This window comes from Mobula birostris, chromosome 15, assembly GCF_030028105.1.
Source record: "Mobula birostris isolate sMobBir1 chromosome 15, sMobBir1.hap1, whole genome shotgun sequence".
In the NCBI taxonomy this organism is placed as follows: Eukaryota; Metazoa; Chordata; class Chondrichthyes; order Myliobatiformes; family Myliobatidae; genus Mobula; species Mobula birostris.
Genome location: NC_092384.1, coordinates 40,546,939 through 40,568,469, shown reverse-complemented (window position 1 = coordinate 40,568,469; position 21,531 = coordinate 40,546,939). Strand labels below are relative to the sequence as shown.

General features: G+C 40.1%; 1 protein-coding gene across 2 annotated transcripts in view; it reads right to left on the bottom strand.

The window, feature by feature from the left end:
* itfg1 (integrin alpha FG-GAP repeat containing 1) overlaps nt 1–21,531 on the bottom strand; it is a 261,975-nt gene that overhangs the window by 32,701 nt on the left and 207,743 nt on the right. For both annotated transcript variants that reach the window (XM_072279639.1, XM_072279638.1), the window contains exon 14: nt 5,818–5,896. In XM_072279639.1, coding sequence (XP_072135740.1) covers nt 5,818–5,896 — 79 coding nt within the window. The remainder of the gene's footprint in view (nt 1–5,817; nt 5,897–21,531) is intronic.

The window sequence follows — 21,531 nt, the reverse complement described above, 5'->3', positions numbered from 1 at the left end:
TGTCGAGTACAATTCTACTCCTGGGCCAGAGATGCAAATAAATTTTGATTAAATATTGACAGTCCCTTAATATCTAATCCGCAAACCTACCCAAACTTACTTTGCAATCTACGTTATGTGCAATTTCCTGATGCACCAGCATTGAAGTTTGAGATCGGGCAGTTAGTTAGAAATGTTTAGACCTCAGGTGACTGCCAAAAACCAGAAAACAGGTGCGTGGAGTGAAAACCACCTTTACTCCTATGGCACTGCAAGTAACTGACAATAGTCATACTAACAGAATAATAACTTTCAGCCAACATCCTGAACTACTTCATCACAATGCTTGCATACGTCTTGATAATACGGACCTACTAGAATTAGCAGCATAGTGATATATATAGGCAGGAAGAAGTGGTGCTGAGTATTGAAACATTTACTCTGTATCTCAGATTGTTTTACATCTAGCTCAAATACACGTAAGAAAGCCTTTGGATGATTCCGAATATTGTCCTTCAACAATGTCTTATTTCTCCATGTTGAAGGTGCTTGGAAGAAGCATACATTAGAAAGGGCATGGTATGTATTCCAGGTAGGGGACTTCTGAGCCCAGCACCAAATTTTGCTCTGAACTATTACCACTGACCAGTCGTGACTACAGTTTTGGGTATGGGCAACCGGTAAGTGAACATTATCTTGAAGGTCTTGGTGCCCAATGGACTATATAGTAGGTTTGTCTACTTGTCAATCAGTTCAATATGTGTCCCAAAATACGTTACAACTAGTGATGAGTATAGCTATTTCTCAATGCCTCTTCCTAGTTAAAACCAAACCCCATCCCACCTTATCCCACATGGATATCACACATCATTATCCAGTGAGTGGTAGCTTTGGCCAAATCCATGAATAGACTGTTATTTGGGGATCACTCAAGTTCAGGAAAATTGGATAAATTTGACTGAACAAACGGTGTTCCAAAAATCCAGAAGAAAGAAATGATTCCAAGTTGTTTGGTGAGGCCAGATACTCCAAAGTAACTTGAACCCTGATAATTTAGATTCTGGTGTCTGGCATTCCGAATGATTATGATATCTCTAAACTGCAGAGCTTCAATAGTTGGCACAATTAGTTTATCTTGCATTTTAGCCTACAGCTATATTGACAGAGTATTTGACAACTTGCTAAGCCCTGCAGCTCACAATGTAGGAACTTGATACCTATTCCCTCAACAAGTTAGTGTTATTCAGTTTATACATGATTTGGAAAAACTCAGACTTCAAAGTGGCAAACTATAACTTACCGTACTGCCAAACTTGTGATAACTACAAATGACACAATTAAAATGTGCAAGAAATAATTTAGGACACTTTCTATATGGAATCATAATGTAGGTAATATATTTTAGAACAATGTTGCCACATGTCCTTTTACTCATCCTGGATTTTTCACAGATGAGACATGTAGGCAATTATATCAAATTTATTCACAAAGGTAGCAGAATTTTCAATTCAATCATTTTAGTGAAAGTTCAACTGGCTGAGCCCTTTCACCACTGAGTAAATTAAGTACCAGTACGGTTGAAGTATTTTTCACTAAATAATAGTAATTATTAAATATTTGAAGCTGCATGGAATAATGGATCAATAAGTCATTTGGCTCAATTTAATTATGTTCCACACCATCATATCAGCATATATTTCTAATCTTTCTCTCTCATATTTATTGAGCTGCTTTTGAATGCATCAAATTTTTTCACCTCAACTATCGAATATGGTTGTGACACTTATGCGATAGGTACTTTATGACTACATTGACGTTTTCATCATTCATGAAGATGAAATAAAAATTGGATATTCACTGCTCACCTCAATACTTCTTTTAGTTTAAAACTAATTTAACTATCCCTAAGGTACTGACGGAGAATGATAATTGCTGAAATTTTATAGTCACTGGCAACTGAACATTTCTTTATTCATATTTACAGCAGTCCACAGAACTTCTGTGAATTTATGAGCAACTTATTATTGTAAATTAGAAAAGCAGAGCACAGCAGATATTCATGCATGCTATTGCTTGTCTTCTTAACCAATTAAATTTTAACTCTCACGATTACTCGCCACACTACAGTAAGAATGTGGTAGCTATAGAGCACGGGTTCTCAACCATTTTTTATGCCACGTACCCCTACCGTTAACAGAGGGGTCCATGGACCTCAAGTTAGTTGGGAACTCCTGCTATTGAGAAGGTACATAAGAGATTCACCAAGATGGAGGGCTGTAGATATAAGTAGAAACTGGATAGGCTGAGCTTAGTTTCACCAGAATGTAGGAGGCTGTCAAATGCCCTTAAAGGTCTATAAAATTATGACGGTCATAGACATAGTAGATAGTCAGAGCCTTTTCCCGGAGAAGGGAGTCTAGAAATGGATGGCACAGTTTTCACCTGAAAGGGGGAAATTTAAAGGACACTTGAGGGGCAACTTTTTCCATACAGAAGATGGTAGTTATCAGGAACAAGCAGCCAGAGGAGGTGGCAGAGGACAATACAATTACAATATTTAAAAGACATTTGGGCAGGCATGTACATGGGAGAGATGTTGAGGGATAGAAGCCTAATACAGGAAAATAGGCTCAGTGTAGATTGGCATCATGGTCGGCAGTGGTGAGCGAAAAAGACCCATTCCTACGCTATAAAGTTCTATGATGAGTAGAGACTGACCTTGAAATCATTCGCTACAATATTTAAAATCATTTAAATCAAAATCATAAAATAAAATTAAAGAAATAGAAAGAGAAATAAAATGGGGTTAAGAGAAACATTAGAGACTAAGTTAAACTTTATACATCTCCAACAATAATTATTATCTAAGGAACAGAGAAGGAAGATTCCTTGTACTTAAGTTGGGAAAGACCAAAAATTTTGCAGATGTTCAGTACGTAGTAAGCTATTAACTGAACTATCATATTCTTACATTTATTTCAATGACAAAGTAGTTAGTGCTGTGCAAGTGTGGCAACGTTTCAGGAGAAGCACAACAAATTGGGTAGTCAGCTTCTGGATATCTGGGTTTACCCCGGCATAGGTGAATGCCACAAATTGGTACCTCATTTATGCCCCAATAGCAGTAAGCACCGATGACATCCATATTATCATCACCATAATTATTCATGCCATTAAGTACTGTGTGTGTAAACAATTAAGGTGGCATTGTAATATGTGTTGTTAGCCTTAATTTAAATTAGGTTAGATGCCTAACAATGCTGTATATTGATGTACATTTGTCCTGTAACATTTTCATTATATCAGAATCAGGTTTAGTATCATCAATATATGTCATGAAATTTGTTAACTTAGTGGCAGCAGGATAATGCAATACACGATAATATAGAAAAAATAATTAAGTAAATCAATTACAGTAAGTATATATATGTATATTAAACAGTTAAATTAACAACAGTGCAAAAACATAAATAATAAAAGTAAGGAAGTATTCATTAGTTTATTGTCCATTTGGAAAGCAGATGGCAGAGGGGAAGAAACTGTTCCTGAATCACTGAGTGTGTGCCTTCAAGCTTCAGTACCTCCTTCACTATAGTAACAATGACAAGAGGACATGTCCTGGATAATGGGAGTCCTTAATGATAGGCATTGCCTTCCTAAGGCAACACTCCTTGAAGACGTCTTGGGTACTATGGAGGCTAATACCCAAGATGGAGCTGACCAATTTTACAACTTTCTCTAGCTTACCAATGAACACTTATGATCAAAGTGTGAAAAATGCAAACTTAAACATGTCAATATTATCACTGAGCTTAAGAATATAAACGTTGTTTTGAAGCAGATGGATTGATACACCACTGAGCATAGGTTTCAGAGATAGCAGTTAAAAAGAACTGAACAATATGATGTGAGCTGAAAGCATTGTGGTTTAGTTCATTGAACATCAAATGATTAAAGTACTCGGTGAAATGTGCAGGCTGACACAGGCAATTAGGAAGAAATTAACTGTATACAGATAGACAACAGACTCAAATTGAATCATATGACTTAAATTTATGATATGTAAGGGGGACTGGTTTCCTACAGAAACAAAAATATTGCAGAAAGTTACTAAGAAATGCAGGATGATTTTCTAAAATTTATTCAGTAATGGGATGTGGGCGTCACCAGCTAAGCCAGTGTTTTTTTTTGCCCGTCCATAGTTGCCCTTGAGAAGGTGGTGATGAGCTGCCTTCTTGAACAGCTGCAGTCCCTGAGGTGTAGGTATACCCACAGTGCTGTTAGGGAGGGAATTCCATGACTTTGACCCAGTGACAATGAAGGAACAGTGATACATTTCCAAGTCAGGATGATGAGTGACTTGGAGGGGGATTTCCAAGTGGTGGTGTTCCCAGGTATCTGCTGTTCTTGTCCTTCTAAATGGTAGTGGTTGAAGGTCTGGAAGGTGCTGGCTTAGGAACTTTGGTGTGTTGTTGCAGTGTATCTTGTAGATAGTACACACTGTTGCAGCTCTTCGTCGAAGAATTTTTGTAGCAATGTTTTGGGCTGATAAGATTGATCTCTAATAATTACAAACATCTTTCTTTATACTTGGTATAACTTCAACATTCATGTATCTTTCCCTTATTTGCTATGTAACAATTTTACCAAGGTTCTTTGATGTCACAGTTATTCAAACACTACCTCTACAGCAAAAGGAATTACTCCAACCTCATTTCTGGGATTCAGCTTTTTTATCCAAGTCTGAATCAATGCTTGAACTTGATGGTTCTACTAGAAAGACAGCAACGCGCCGCGAGTGTGCAGCCCTCCGGTGAAAATTATATTGTATTCGTTAAATAGGGGCCATGGACTATTCTGATTTGATGGAGACAGACGTGAAAGCACAGAGGAACATCTGGAGAAATTTCTGAAACGCCCGTTCGCTGCTGTGGTTACTGCGTGATCGAGAATCTTCCGGAGGGAAGGCCTCAAAATCCCCAGCTTTGCCTGCTGTGGGTGACTGAGATTGAGGTTGAATCGTTCGGATAGAGATGGTGCTTGGTACTTGGTGTTGGAGAGCTGATCGGAGGCTCGAAGTTTTCGGACGACTCAGAGTTGGACTGTGGTCGGGCATGGCAGGGAGAGTTTTTCTTCCTTCTCCCGTCTGCGTGAGATGTGGGACACTTGAGAAACTTTGAACTTTTTACTGTGCTCATGGACTGTTCTTCATCAAGTTATGGTATTGTTGCACTGTTGTAACTGTATGTTATAATTATGTGGTTTTGTTAGTTTTTTCAGTCTTGGTCTGTCTTGTGTTTTGTGATATCACACCGGAGGAAATATTGTATCATTTCTTGTGCATGCATTACTAAATGACAATAAAAGAGGACTGCGTGTCTTCATAATCTAAAGAAACAAAACTGAGCATTGCCAACAGTACCTTTGCCATTTTGCTTATGGGTAAGAATAGAATAATGGAGCAGTATTGAGCTGGATTGGACTTGCCTTGCTTTTTCTTTGCAGGTAGTACTTAGGTCATTTTTATATTTTTTTGCAAATGTCATTATAGTTTCGGAACAGGCTGGCTTAGAGTAGCAACAAGTTCTGACATTACAACAGCCAGGATGTTATAAGACCTATATCTAGAATTCTCTTACGGCGTTATCACCTGGTATATTGGTTCAATAGACAATAGGTGCAGGAATAGGCCATTCGGCCCTTCGAGCCAGCACTGCCATTCACTGTGTTCAATTCACCCTTACTCATTTCTGTTTTCCCACTAATTTGTATTATTAAAATTACTTCAAACTACGCTCACAATTTAAGTTACATTAGGTTTGAGCTTCAAGTACCCACCTGATGCATTCTTCAGATATCCATTGGCATCTGCTGTTGTGTACATGATATAAGGCCCAGGCTGGTTCACACCAAATGGCTATAGGAAGAGAGAAGATTTGATTACATAACAATGAACTGAGCAAAACAAAGTCATTAAAGGTGGTTTTTAAAGTGAGGTTTTATTTTACCTGCAACTGAAGTTAAAGCAATTTGCACTCATTTGCCTGTAAGTGTTCAGTCAGGTGGGGAGAGTGGGGAGATGGGATTGAAATAAAACTGAGCAATGATCAATGGCAGAGCAGACTCAATGGGGTTAATGGCCTAATTTTTCTCCCATATCTTATGATTTTAAGTTCCTATATAGACTGTTTCAAATATTTTCATGATTTTTCTTTTATTTGCTGTAGTGGCCTTCACCTTCTACTTGCAATTTATTTTCAATAGTTTCGAAATTTGCAGACCACCTTTATTTCAGCCGGAGTACTTCTTTTTGATAACACAATTCTGAAATTACTAAATATCTTCTAAGAATTCATTGTTCTAATGAAAAACACAATGACACCATCTCAACTCCCAAGTAGTTGCATAGTATGGGAATGAAGGGTTATGGGGAAAAGGCAGGCAGGTGGAGATGAGTCTATGGCCAGGTCAGCCAAGATCTTAATGAGAAGTGGTGCAGGCTCGATGGGCCATATGGCCTACTCCTGCTCCAATTTCTCATGTTCTTATGTTCTCCCTTTCCATTGTTTCAATGTCTTAGCATAATCACTGTTTCACAGTTTAAGTGAATTTACACTAAATTGAAACTTAAATTCAGGTAGAAAATTACTTTTAAAATAAACTACAAGAGGAATTATCCACCCATTAAGAGAACCAGCCAGTACTGATAATCTTTCAATCTTTCACTATCGTGTATTAACTCTTCCATGGGAACTAGCTCTGGCAGTATCCTATCTGAGATGAAGATAATATCAGCTGCATCCTTGGTAACACATTGACAATGCATAGTCTGCATTCTAGCTGTGCTGGAAGCTCCCAGCTCGACGTGGCTTAGGGTTGTGTGCCAAGCAGAGTTAGGAAAAACAATCATGTTTAATTGATCTTAAATTGAAATTTGTTATCTTAAAATACAGTACAATAAAGTCAATGAGGGTTCAATATTTTTGGAACAAAGATCACTAAGTAGAACCCTCAAAATAAAAATCTATTTAACCTCATTACATTACAGTCTTAAAATACATAATTCAGTAATGCCGAGATTCCAGTCTAGACTATCTGTACAAAAACAGAGCCTAGTGAGTAAGATAAACTTCCCTAGCTGGCAAAAGTTATGAAGAAGCTTTCCATCAACATCAATATGTTAATTACACAAGTAATCTAAACTCAGAAATCAAACGCTTTAGTGTTGATCAAACCACAAAGAAGAGAAAATCTGCAGATGCTGGAAATCCGAGCAAACTTTAGTGTTGAAATTAGGAAATAACAGCAAACTTTGAGATTGATGGTGATGGGGAGTGGGGAGTAACTGATAATGAAGAGGATTACACAAAAAAAAAGAGGAAGACAAAAGCAAACCTGAAGAATGGACACATCAATGAAGAAGAAGAAAGCCCTTAAGTCCAAGTGGAGTCATTGGGACGCCGTCATGACGGCGTTTTTTTAGCAGGCTTTATTACTTTTACAAGGCAGAGTTGCTAGCTCGACGCTCAACCCAGCACAGATGGAAAGCGTGCCAAGAGAGCTTGCTGGATTTGAACTCAGGAGCCTTCGCTCCGAAGTCTGGCGTTGATGCCACTACGCCACCAGCTGGCTATGGACACATAAATGACATAGATAATTCAATCCAACAAAGTGTGGTTTATTTTGGCTAGAGTAATGGAATGGTCCTTCACCAATGGAAGAGAAAAAGCTAAATGTGACAGAGAAGCAAAGATTTGGAAATAGGAAAAGAGAAGATCAATATTAAATTCATATAGAAAGTCTGTTAGACCACACTTAGGAATAGTTTTCATTTCCCTATTCAAAAAAAAAGAAAAGTTCTGGAGTAAAGGCAAAGAGAAATCACAAAAATGTTACCAGCAATGAAGGGTATTCACTTATAGGAAAGACTAAAATAGTCTTCTTGGGGTACGAGAACATGTGATATTGGAGAAGGAGTAAGCTAAGCATCCTTTTGAGCTGCTCCGTCATTCAACAACAGCAAAGTTGCTTTTCCACCTCGACACCATCCTCTTGTCTGATCCTCATATCCTTCAATTCCCCGAGACAGAGGGGCATGATATCCAAAAATCTGCAATAAATGGTGATCTGGGGTAGAGTAGTCCAAATATTCACTGTTCTCTAGGTAAAGGCATTTCTTCCCATCTCATTCCTGAATGGAAGTCTTATTTTGAGACAATGCTCCATCTTTTAACCCTCCAGCCAATCGCTTATGCCAACCCTGACAGGTTCGTCCTGTGATGATCTTTCTAACTCATGTGTCATTTTTTTGAATGCCAGAAAATCTTAGTCCATTCTGCACAATCTATCCTCATAGGGCAGGCTGCTTCCTAGGAATTAAACCAGTCAAATCAGTGAATCTTCGGCAAATACCTCAATCTTGAAGCATACAAGACTGCTGAAATCTGGAGTAAAAAAAATTGCTGGAGGAACCCAACGGTTCACCCAGCATGTCTGGAAAGAAATGAACAGTTGACGTTTCAGATCAAGGTTCTTCATCTGGATTGAAAGAATACAGGGGAGGTAGCCAGTATAAAGAGCTGATGAGAAGGGACAGAACAATGATAGATGGATTCAGGTAAGGAGGAATGGTAGGTAAATGGACAAATAGCAAAAAGAAATGAAATAGCAACAGAGGCTGAGAGGACAAAGATGGAGGCAACAATGGGCTGCAGATGATGGAAACTGGTAGGAAAGGAAAGTGAAGCAAATAGGGAGATGGGGTGGGCAGATGGAATATCTAGCTGATTGAAGTAAGTGAAGGGGCAAAGTATCAGTGTGAGTGGGGACTGGAGGGAATTGGCTGAGTGCAGGAGGAACTGAATAGATGAACATGAGAGAAAAAACTGGACAGATAGGGAGCAGGTCATGTTCATGCCACTGGGATTATAGGATACGCTGATGTAGCATGAGCAGCTATTCCTCCCAATTTGCATTTGGTCTTACCCTGGTAGCGGAGGAAGGCAACAACAGACAGACTCATTTGGGAGTGGGGAGGGGGATTAACGTGTTTTGCAACTAGGAGCTCCAAATGGTTAGGGCGGACATGCAGGTGCTCGATAAAACAGTGGCTCAGTCTTCACTTGGTCTCACTGATTAGAAGAGGGCAAATCAGGAGCACCAGACACAGTAATCAAGATTGGGGTAGGTACATGCAAACCTCTGCCTCACCTGGAAGGGTTGTTCCGGTCCCTGGACGGTGGTGAGGGAGGAGGGTGTTACACCCCCACCGTTTCAGGAGAAAGTGCCTGGGGAAGTAGAGGGGTGGGTGGGTGAGGAAGGATGACTGATATAGGTTGTCACGGAGAGAGTGGCCCCAGAGAAAAGCAGAAAAGGTTGGGTTAAGACAAGATGTGGCTGCTGGTAGGATCCTGTTGCAGATATGACAAAGAATGATTTTCTGTAAGTAGGTAGTGAAAGTCATGAAAGTGCCATTCCACATGGGTGCAGGAGGTAATACCAATGCAGTCATCGATGTGGTGGAGAATAAAAACTGGGGAGTGTTGGCAAAGTACGTTTGTAATACAGAGTCCACGGAAAGGTAACAAGGCAGAGTCGCATTATGTGGAGATAAGTTCAATGATGCAAGAGCAGGCAGAAACAATGGCTCCACCAAGACACTAATGGTCTGCGAATCATGGGTAAAAGGTAAAAATGGGCAGTATAGGGCTGTGGAACCATCAGGCTGAAACTCCCACTTCCTGTGATTGAGGAAGGCCTATGGTTCAGCATGCTTTGAATCCATACTAATTAAGTAATTATAATGAAAATCTAAAATCTAAATTAACTAAGATCTGTACTATTCTGTAGCAATTAACCTACAATTCTTTTAATCTCAGTCAACAGCGATCTAAATTAACAGTGGTTACAGACAGTACTCAGAGCTGTTATGTGACCCAGGTAGGGTCTACTCTTTAAAAGAATAGTGCTCCTCCTCAGAGGAATGTGACAACGGGAATTTCCATGCCCAGATCGCATCTTGAGAAATCTGATCACTCGGCTGTCCTACCTGCATACTAGTTGAGGCTAAAGAGCATGGTTCAGAGAAAAGGCCAAGAAAGAGGTGGTCACTGGAGGCAGAGGAGTGGTTATGGGATTTCTTCGAGTTGGTGGACTGGGCCATGTTCAAGAACTCATCTGTGGATCTAAGTGAATACACCATAGTCACCACTTTATAAAAACGGTTGTAGACGAGGGTGCCCTGCAAAATCATTCAACACCTTCCCCTGGATGAACCATGAGATCCGCAATTTGCTGAGGACCAGATAAGAAGCATTCAAGTCTGGCAACCAGGAAAGTTACAAGAGGTCCAGATACAATCTCCGGAAAATCATCTCACACGTGAAGTAACAAATCTGGTCAAAACTTGAATCAATGAAAGATGCACGACAGTTGTGGCAGGGCTTAAATGCTAAATTAGGTGACAACAAGGCTTTGCTTCCAAATCAGCTCAATACCTTCTATGCTTGCTTCGACTGTCAAAACATGGAGGATCCATCACAAATTCCAAAGCCCCCGATGATCCTGTGATTTCAGTCTCTGAGACCAACTTGTGAACATCCTTCACGAGGGTGAACCCACAGAAAGCATCCAGCCCACATGGGGTACCTGGCCGAGTATTAAAGACCTGTGCTGATCAACTTGCTAGAGTGTTCACTGAAATTTTTAACTTCTGGCTTTGGCAGTCTGAGGTACTCAAATGCTTCAAGCAAGCTTCAGTCATAACGGTATCTAAGAAGAATATGGTAGCCTGTCTCAATGATTATTGTCCAGTAGTGATGATGTGTTTTGAGAGGATGACGATGAAACATATCAGCTCCTGCTTAAGAAGGGACTTGGATCCACTCCAGTTTGCCAACCATTACAACAGATGACATCTCATTGGCCTTCACTCAACCCTGGAATACCTAGACAGCAAAGATGCATACGCCAGGATGCTGCTTATCAACTCCAGCTCATCATTCAATACTATCATCCCCTCAAAACTAATAAATAAGCTTTAAGACCTTGGCCTCAATACCTCCTTGTGTAATTGGATCTCGATTTCTTCACTGGCAGACCTCAGTCTGTTCAGACTGGCAACAGCATCTCCATCAGCACAGGGGCATCACAAGTGTGTGTGCTTAGACCTTTGTTCTACCCACTTTACACTTATGACTGTGTGGCTAAGCAGAGCTCCAATGCCATATTCAAGTTTGCTGATGAATCAGCATATAGGAGGGAGATTGAAAATCTGGTGGAGTGGTGCTACAACAACAACCTCTTAATCAATGCCAGCAAGACCAAGAAGATGATTATTGACTTCCAGAGGAGGAAACCAGAGGTCCATGAGCCAGTCCTCATTGGGGGATCAGGGGTGGAGAGTGACAGCAACTTTAAATTCCTTGGTGTATTATTTTGGAGGATCTGTTCTGGGCCCAACGCAAGTGCAATTATGAGGAAAGCACGGCAGTGTGTCAACTTCCTTCGAAGTTTATGAAGATTTGGTATGACATCTAAAACTCACAAACTTCTATAGATGTGTGGTGGAGAGTATATTGACTGGCTGCACTCCAGCATAGTATGGAAACACCAATGACCTTGAATGGAAAATCCTACAGAAGTAGTGGATATGGCCTAGTTCATCACAGGTAAAGCCCTTTCCACCACTGAGTACATCTATATGGAGTGTTATTGTAGGAAAGCCGCATCCATCTTCAGGGAACCCTGCCACCCAAAATCAGGTTCGGAAACAGTCATTACCCCTCATTCATCAGGCTCAAGAACCAAAGTGGATAACTTTACTTGCCCCATCATTGAAATGATCCCACAACCTATGGGCTAACTTTCAAGGACTCTTCATCTTACATTCTCAATGCTTATTGCATACTTGTTTGTCTATCTATTTAGTTATTTATTTACCCATTAATTAATTGATTGATTAATTATTTCTTTCCTTTTCTATTTGAACAGTTTGTAGTCTTTTGCACACAGGATGTACGCCCGTTGATTCTGTTATGGTTAATGGATTTACTGAGTGTGTCTGCAAGAAAATGGATTTCGGGGTTGTATATGGTGACATATCCAGTATGTACTTTGATAATAACTTACTTTGAACTTTGAACTGAATTTTCTGTGGCCACTTACCATTCAGGTCCCGAGGGTGACAGACAAGAGAATTTCGACCTGTACGTCTCCCAAAATAAAGAGGCTAAAACAGCTACGTCCTATGATCTCAGCAAAATTCTATGAACTTGAAGCAAGACTTTCAGTATCAAGCACCGCAAACCCCTCATAAAAAACATACTGCTTGCTTTCCTGATGGCTTGCTTGTTGTACCTAGATACTTATCTTTTGTTGCTTGTACAAGGATATCCACATTTCTCAGACAGAACAAGAAAATTTAATAACTGTTTACCATTTTAAAACTTTTTAATAAAAGTGTATCTTAGATTTGCATGCACCTCTTGCCCATTCATTTAATACTTCAAGTACCCTCGCCCCACCACCTCCAAGCTTACTGTCTCCATTTAACTTTTGTATTATAAGAAAACTTAAATACATTATAACTGGCCATCAGATTACAAACAGCTGAGACTTAAGAACCAACTTTTGTGGCACATCTTTTTCTGCCCATTAACCAATCCTTCCCTTGCTAATACACACATCTCCATGAGATTGTAGGTTATGCAAAATCTTGTTAAAGCTCTAGAGAAAAATATAAATATATTATGAGAAAATTATTTATATTTACTTACATTCCCAAACAAAAAAAAAAATCTAACGTAATTTCCCTTTCACAGACCACAAGACATAGGAGCAGTAGTATTAGGGAATTCAGCCCATCGAATCTGCTTACTATTCCATCCCAGATCCCACTCAACCCCATATACCTGCCTTCTCGCCATAATTTTGATGCTCTGACCAGTCGGGAAACTATCAACTTCAGCTTTAAATATACACACGGACTTGGCTTCCACCGCAGTCTGTGGCAGAGCATTCCCCGGATCCACTACTTTCTGGCTAAAAAAAAAATCCTCCTTACCTCTGTTATAAAGGGTTGCCCCTCAATTTTGAGGCTGTGTCCTCTAGTTCTGGATACCCTTACAATAGGGATCATCCTCTCTACATCCACCTGAGCGAGTCCTTTCAACATTCGTTACATTTCAATCAGATCCACCTGCATTCTTCTAATTTCTGCTGAGTATAGGACCAAAGCTTCCAAATACTCCTCATATGTTAACCCATTCATTCTTGGAATCATGCTTATGTTGGCTCTAATCATGTTAAGCTGTTCAGGAAACTGCTCTGGCTTATCTTTCTTCACAGCCACATTTCTTCTCCTTTGGCAGTGTCTTTCTAAATCTCTTTTGCATGTTCTGTCATTTCTTTCCTGTACTCTGAACAAACTGCACAGCAGTTTATTATTTATAAATACAAAGACAAATCTAAGCATGTTCATCTTTCAAAGAAATTAAGATCTTGACAGGATTAAACTGCTTAAAATGTGCTGATTTAGCCACAAGTCTGCATTTCTGAATTTATTACGATTGAAGAGCAAGTGCTTCAGCTGGCAGCATGCAATGCAGAAATTTATAGCGCTACGATGACAAAAGATCAAACTGCAAATCATTTGGATGCCCAAGTATAATTCAAAAATGGTGAAGTACAGCATTTTTATTGTAGTGTAACATCCACCCTGTTGTCACTTCTGAAAGCTGCTTAACTTACTATTATCCTCATAAAACATATACGTACATTTATGCAACCGGAAGGACCATGCCAGCATTTAGTGTAGACTGGTTGACAGCCAAACCACTCTTCCTGGAAGCCACCACAGAACAATATGACCTGTGATGTGTTCCCTCAATGTCTTTGAAGGTCCAGCACCCAAGATTTTCTGGGATTCTGCTCCATGTTTAGAGCCTGAAGGGTTCAGACTCTGAGTAAAAGGGACAATGAAAATTAGAGATTGGTATCGAAGTAGGGGGACTATCACCAAGCAGAGGAAGTCTTTGCTAGCAAAATACTTAAAAGTGTTTATGCTTCAGAGAGTTTTATATTAAGGGGGAAAAAAGCATGCTCAGCCAGCCATAATCATTGATAAATGAAAAAAATTATTTTGAGAATTTACTCTTTACACATGAAAAAATTTGAACACAGACTAAATCTTGTGAGAGTCTACCGTCAGTTAATAATGGAAGATAAAATAATAATTTTTTAGCTTTTCACTGAGAGTACAACCCACAGAAATAGTATTTTGTTTCTACATTTTTCACAGTTTGCTTCCCTCATGGTTACAGCTAGTTGGAGTAATAGTGCAGAATTAAATGCTGTTTCCACCTTAATACTATAAATTGCATTGTAAATGGCAGTCTCGATGGGTCAAATGGCCTCCATGCCAGGAATTATGAAAAATCTGCTTCACAGAGGTTTAATACGTTTAATAATATGTCATATAAAAAGAATTTCCTTGATTGTACTCTTTAAATCATCTGATGCAGTGAACACTCAAAGATAAGGGGAGATGAAACACACACCTGCTGAGGAACTTACTTGATGCTACCCCAGTTAGATAAATAAAGAGAAAAATGATCGGCTCCTTTAACTATAGTGCACTCTGCCTTGCCTGATTTTACAGCATTTGATCAGGGAATCCAGAGCAGTTAGCTGTAGATCCAGGAAAATTTCCTTTTTCATCTTCCTCTCAATTTTTTGAAAAGTAACATCCAATAATCATTTTATTCTATTTCAAGATCTTTACTTGAACTAGAGACAATTTTCTGCTTACAGAATGACAGCGTGTCTTCACAATAAAGTCTGGCTGGCTTTCAAATTACCACTTCAAGTAGAAACTGAATAATACTTGCTTTTTGTTACAATGTGCTATTTATTTTAGCAACCTGTCACATCCAGGTTGTATTTCTGGAGCCAAACTACATCAGACAGCAGCAGAAATCTACTCCTTACTTTTTGAAAATGTTTTTCACTGCTTCAAAACATTTTTGAAATCTATTTACTACTTCTGTTCAATAAAGTCAAAACAAATAGAATTTAATAAATTAAACCACTCCTAAAAGGCAATGTGTGAAGGGCCCTTCTTGTTAATTATAATCAGAATGGCACAGAAATAGGCTCTTTTGTTCTTTTAGCCCATCTACACGAATTCCATTTGCCAGTATTATCTGTATCCTTTTATTCAAATACCTAATATTACTTAAGTATAACATTCATTTGTTTGTCATGTGCCGTGTCATATGATATAGGAGATCATGATCTCCATGACCATGATTGTTCCTGGCAAATTTTTCTGCAGAAGTGGTTTGCGATTGCCTTCTTCTGGGCAGCACCTTTACAAGACAGGTGACCCCGGCCATTATCAATACTCTTCAAACATCATCTGCCTGGCGTCCGTGGTTGCATAACCAGGAATTGTGATATGTACGAGCTGCTCTTACAACCATCCACCACCTGCTTCCATGGCTTCACATGACCCTGATTTTTTTTTTGGGGGGGGGGGGGGCTAAGCAGGTGCTACACCTTGCCTAAAGGTGACCTGCAGGCTAGTGGGGAAGGAGCACCCTACACCCCCTTTGGTAAAGATATATCTCCGTCCCACCACTTTCAAATATAATGACTGCATGTGATTTCTTTTCCTCTGAGTTCCAGGTACTGATTACTCCAGAAAAAAAAACTTTCTCCTCAAACCCTCTTCCTCCCATCTTAAACTTATGCCTTCTTGAAAAAGGATCTAGTGCTTTCCCGACATATATAGAAACATAGAAACATAGAAAATAGGTGCAGGAGTAGGCCATTCGGCCCTTCGAGCCTGCACCGCCATTTATTATGATCATGGCTGATCATCCAACTCAGAACCCCGCCCCAGCCTTCCCTCCATACCCCCTGATCCCCGTAGCCACAAGGGCCATATCTAACTCCCTCTTAAATATAGCCAATGAACTGGCCTCAACTGTTTCCTGTGGCAGAGAATTCCACAGATTCACCACTCTCTGTGTGAAGAACTTTTTCCTAATCTCAGTCCTAAAAGGCTTCCCCTTTATCCTCAAACTGTGACCCCTTGTTCTGGACTTCCCCGACATCGGGAACAATCTTCCTGCATCTAGTCTGTCCAATCCCCTTAGGATTTTATACGTTTCAATCAGATCCCCCCTCAATCTTCTAAATTCCAACGAGTACAAGCCCAGTTCATCCAGTCTTTCTTCATATGAAAGTCCTGCCATCCCAGGAATCAATCTGGTGAACCTTCTTTGTACTCCCTCTATGGCAAGGATGTCTTTCCTCAGATTAGGAGACCAAAACTGCACACAATACTCCAGGTGTGGTCTCACCAAGGCCTTGTACAACTGCAGTAGTACCTCCCTGCTCCTGTACTCGAATCCTCTCGCTATAAATGCCAGCATACCATTCGCCTTTTTCACCGCCTGCTGTACCTGCATGCCCACTTTCAATGACTGGTGTATAATGACACCCAGGTCTCGTTGCACCTCCCCTTTTCCTAATCGGCCACCATTCAGATAATAATCTGTTTTCCTATTTTTGCCACCAAAGTGGATAACTTCACATTTATCCACATTAAATTGCATCTGCCATGAATTTGCCCACTCACCCAACCTATCCAAGTCACTCTGCATCCTCTTAGCATCCTCCTCACAGCTAACACTGCCACCCAGCTTCGTGCCTTCCGCAAACTTGGAGATGCTGCATTTAATTCCCTCATCCAAGTCATTAATATATATTGTAAACAACTGGGGTCCCAGCACTGAGCCTTGCGGTATCCTACTAGTCACCGCCTGCCATTCTGAAAAGATCCCGTTTATTCCCACTCTTTGCTTCCTGTCTGCTAACCAATTCTCCATCCACATCAATACCTTACCCCCAATACCGTGTGCTTTAAGTTTGCACACTAATCTCCTGTGTGGGACCCTGTCAAAAGCCTTTTGAAAGTCCAAATATACCACATCCACTGGTTCTCCCCTATCCACTCTACTAGTTACATCCTCAAAAACTTCTATGAGATTCGTCAGACATGATTTTCCTTTCACATATCCATGCTGACTTTGTCCGATGATTTCACTGCTTTCCAAATGTGCTGTTATCACATCTTTGATAACTGACTCCAGCAGTTTATATGATGAATAAACTCCTCTTGGGCTTCAAGCTAGGCACAGGTATTGATTATAACTGATGTTTCGATGACAAACCCTGTCACCTTTTTCAGGGATGATGCCTGTGCCAATGGCTTTGGGACCACCTGGGTAAAGGAAGCCATTGAAATAAAACTAGAGGAAAAGAATTTTAACAAAGGCGAGGGTCTCGCTCTAAGTAAGAAATGGAATTTGATTGTAAACAAACTGGAAGAGCAGAAACCTTGCTAGCTGAGGACTAACCAATCAGGAGGGATGGACTGTGGGAGTATAACTACCACTGGACTAGATTTACCCAGGCATCATCCTTGAAAAAGATGGCAGAGTTTGTCATTGAAATGTTGGTGATAATTGATACCAGTACCCAGTTTGAAGCCTGAGAAGAGTTTATTCGTTGAGTCCTCTTGTTTATCATACCTTTACCATGGGAAAAAGATTCTGATGTCTAACCCACTAATAATTTTATAGAAGTCTAACAGGTCATTCCTCAGCTTTCCTCCTTCCAGGGAAAAGCATGCGCAGCCTACCCAGTCTCTCCTCGTAGCTGAAGTCCTCTAGTGCAGGCAATTTTCACACCAAAATGTATTGCAACTAGGTGCCCTGCATTGAGAAAGTATCCACTGCTGAATTATGCAATGTAACAATAGAGTGTGAGATGATTTTTTTTCATATGAAGAGAAATTTCCAAATCCTTTCTTTCTGCTAGGAGGCTGACAATAGCTATAGACTTGATTTCAGTGAGAGCACTGCTGTCTGGATGATGAATAGTGTGCTGCTGGGGACCCCTCTGCTTTGGTGTCTATTGTTTTAATAGTCTGACACTCAACAGTTATAAGAAATCTAGTAGGGTACGATCTTCCAGCTTATTAATATTTATGATTATTTATAATATTTTATAATAAATGTAAGATACTGTAAAAAAAAATCCTGCAACATTTTGGGATTATGTTTTCAATCCAGAATTTTGTGGTTAAAAGCTCAGTGCTCAATGATGCAGAAAAGTGAACAGGATAAAACAAGTAGCCTTTATTGAGTTAGATGGATGTTGCTGTCCAAGTGTCCTTACTCATCTGGAAGCTTTGTATTACCAAACGACTCAGCAAAAAATATACTTAACACAGGAACTTGCAAGATGTCACCAAGGAATGCTAGGGTGTGTGTCACAAAGTGTAAATAAAATTTCAAACAGCGTGGTATTAATTATTGCCAAACAACCATTCTTGTGCTGAGATTATTTATATTTTTCTGTATCTTAAAAATTAATTTTGGAAGTTCTAGACACAAACATACTTCTGAGTATATGGGCAAAAGAGCAGGAATATGGGAGTACTGAGATAGACTATCATCCTTGATTGTCAAAGAGCATAGAAACAGGCCCTTCGGCTCAGGGAATGATTAGGGATAGTCAACCTGGCCATGTGCATGATGAAGAAAAGGCGGTGAATGTTGTCTACCTAGATAGTAGCAATCACAAGGGAGGTTGGTCAAGAGAGTTCAGTCGCTTGGCATTCAAATGAAGTACTAAATTGGATTTGACACGGTTTCGTGAGAGAAGCCAGAGGGTGGCAGTAGACGGTTGCCTCCTTAACTGGTGGCCTGTGACTAGTAGTGTGCTGCAGGGATTGGTGCTGGGTCCATTGTTCATCAGTTATATCACCAGTTTGGATGATAATCTAGTAAACTGGATCAACATATTTGCGGATGACACCAAGATTGAGGGTACAGTGGACAAAGAGGAAGGCCATCAAAGCTTACAGCAGGAGCTGGAAAAATGGCATATGGATACAAGTGTCGTACAAGTGTGTCACCACAAAATGCTGGAGGAACTCAGCAGGCCAGGCAGCATCTATGGAAAAGAGTAAACAGTTAATGTTTTGGGCAGACACCCTCCTGTTTACTCTTTTCCTTAAATGCTGCCTGGCTTGTTGAGTTCCTCCAGCATTTTGTGTTTTCCTTTGAATTTCCAGTATCTGCAGATTTTCCCTTGTTTGTCACACAAGTGCACAGTACTGTATTTGTCAACGTGGAGTGGAGAGCAAGTTTGTAAATCTACCGGGAGCAAAGTATACTGGGAATGGTGAGAGTAGAGCGCTGTGGAAGGGGTGGAGGTGTGGGTGCAGAGACACGCACAACTGAGATACCAGGCAAGGTCACTTGATTCCAAACAATTGGTTTATTGATTTTCATGGAATTTTTCTCTAGTGCTTCCTGCTTCCCCTCCTCTCCTGTCCCCTTCCCACTTTCAGTCCACAATATTCATATTCATATTAGAATTAGGTTTATCATCAGTCACATATGTCATGAAATATCTTTGACTGTTCTCAACCTCTTTGCATAACTCAGTACCTTGATCTCAACTACATCCTAGTAAATCTCCTTTGCATTCTTTCCAGCTTAATGGCATCTTTCCTACAAACTCTAAGCAGAAGTATTCATTGAAGATCTTGCCCGTCTCCTGCGTCTCCACATAAAGAAGTCCACTTTGGTCTTTGAAGGACCCTGTTCACTCTCTAGTTACTCTTTTGCACTTAATATAAATGCTTAGGATTCTGCTTAATCTTCTTTACTAAACCTAAACCTAGTTCATGTGTCCTTTTTGCCCTTCCGATTTCCTTCTTAAGTATATATCTAAAGCCCCAATACTTCTCCTGGGATTCGCTTGATTTCAGCTGCCTGTTCTTGGCCCATGCTTCCTTCTTTTAACTGACCAGACCCTCAATACCCCTCATCATGCAAGAGGTTCCCTGCTCCTGCCAGCTTTCCCCTTCACTCTAACAGAACAGTCACTTGTCCTGCCCTACTTCCCAAGAGAAGGTTAATCTTTGCCCCCTCCTTGCAGGGTCTTCCATATATTGCCCAAGGAAATGCTCCTGAACACACTTAACAAATTCCACTATGGCAGTCCTACTCCTATTTTTCTTTCTATCTTGAAACTTCTTTAAAATTTGTTTTAATATTCATTTTTTTTTTTGTTTTACATGATCTAGTCCTGACATAGAACAGCCAGATAGAATTGCTTGGTTCAAATCCTGTTCAATTCAAAAAGTCATCTTTAATCTAATTGCCTAAAAATCTAGGTCACAAGTAGAAGGCTGTGAGGTACAAGATTTCTAATGATACAAAATGCCTAGAACAGAAGGTTTAAGAGAACATGTGACCCAATCTTTGTGATGAACTAATGTTTATTTTATTATTAATTATTAGGATCTGGGAGTCACTGGCAAGACTGCCATTTATCGCCCATCTCTAATTACTGTCATCTTGACCACTGTAATCACTTTGGTGAAGGCACTTCCACAATGAGGTTGGAAAGGGAGTTCCACAATTTAGATACAGCAATGATGAAAGACAACCAATGTGTTTCCAAGTTAGGATTGGAGAGCAATTTTCAGGGTGTTCCTATGTGCCTGGTCTCTTTGTCTTCCTTGCCTTTTTGGAGATCACAGCTGCACTCCTTGTAGATTTCCCCTCACGTTCCCTTTAAACTTTTCACCTTTCACTCTTGAATTGAATTATTACTTACATCCTTCATATACACGAAGAGCAAAAATCTTTACGTTATGTCTCCATCTAAATGTGCAATATGCAATTTATAGTAATTTATAATAAATAGTGTGTACAACAGGACAGTCAATGTAACATAGAAATACAATTGTGTCAGCATGAATTAAGTAGTCTGATGGCCTGGTGGAAGAAGCTATCCCGGAGGCTGTTGGTTCTGGCTTTTATGCTGCAGTACCACTTCCCGGATGGTACCAGCTAGAACAGTTTGTGGTTGGCATGACTTGATTCCCCAATGATCCTTTGAGCCCTTTTTATACACCTGTCTTTGTAAATGTCCTGAATAGTGGGAAATTCACATCTACAGCTGTACTGAGCTGTCCGCACCACTCTCTGCAGAGTCCTGTGATTGAGGGAAGTACAGTTCCCATACCAGGCAGTGATACAGCCAGTCAGGATGCTCTCAATTGTGCCCCTATCGAAAGTTCTTAGGATTTTGGGGGCCCATACCAAACTTCTTCAACTGTCTGAAGTGAAAGAGGCGCTGTTGTGCCTTTTTCACCACATAGCCAGTATGTACAGACCACGTGAGATCCTCGGTGATGTTTATGCCAAGGAACTTAAAGCTGTTCAACCTCTCAAGCCCAGATCCATTCCTCCTGCAGTCCACAACCAGCTCCTTTGTTTTGCGACATTGAGGGACCTACCTCAGTCTTTATTTGTAGTCCTACCCAACCTCAGTGGAAAAGACCTACTTGCATTTACCCATCAATATCGCTCATAATACTGTCTACCTGTATCAAATCTCCCCTGAATCTTCTACGTTCCAAGGAATAAAGTCCTAACCTATTCAATCTTTCCTTCTAAC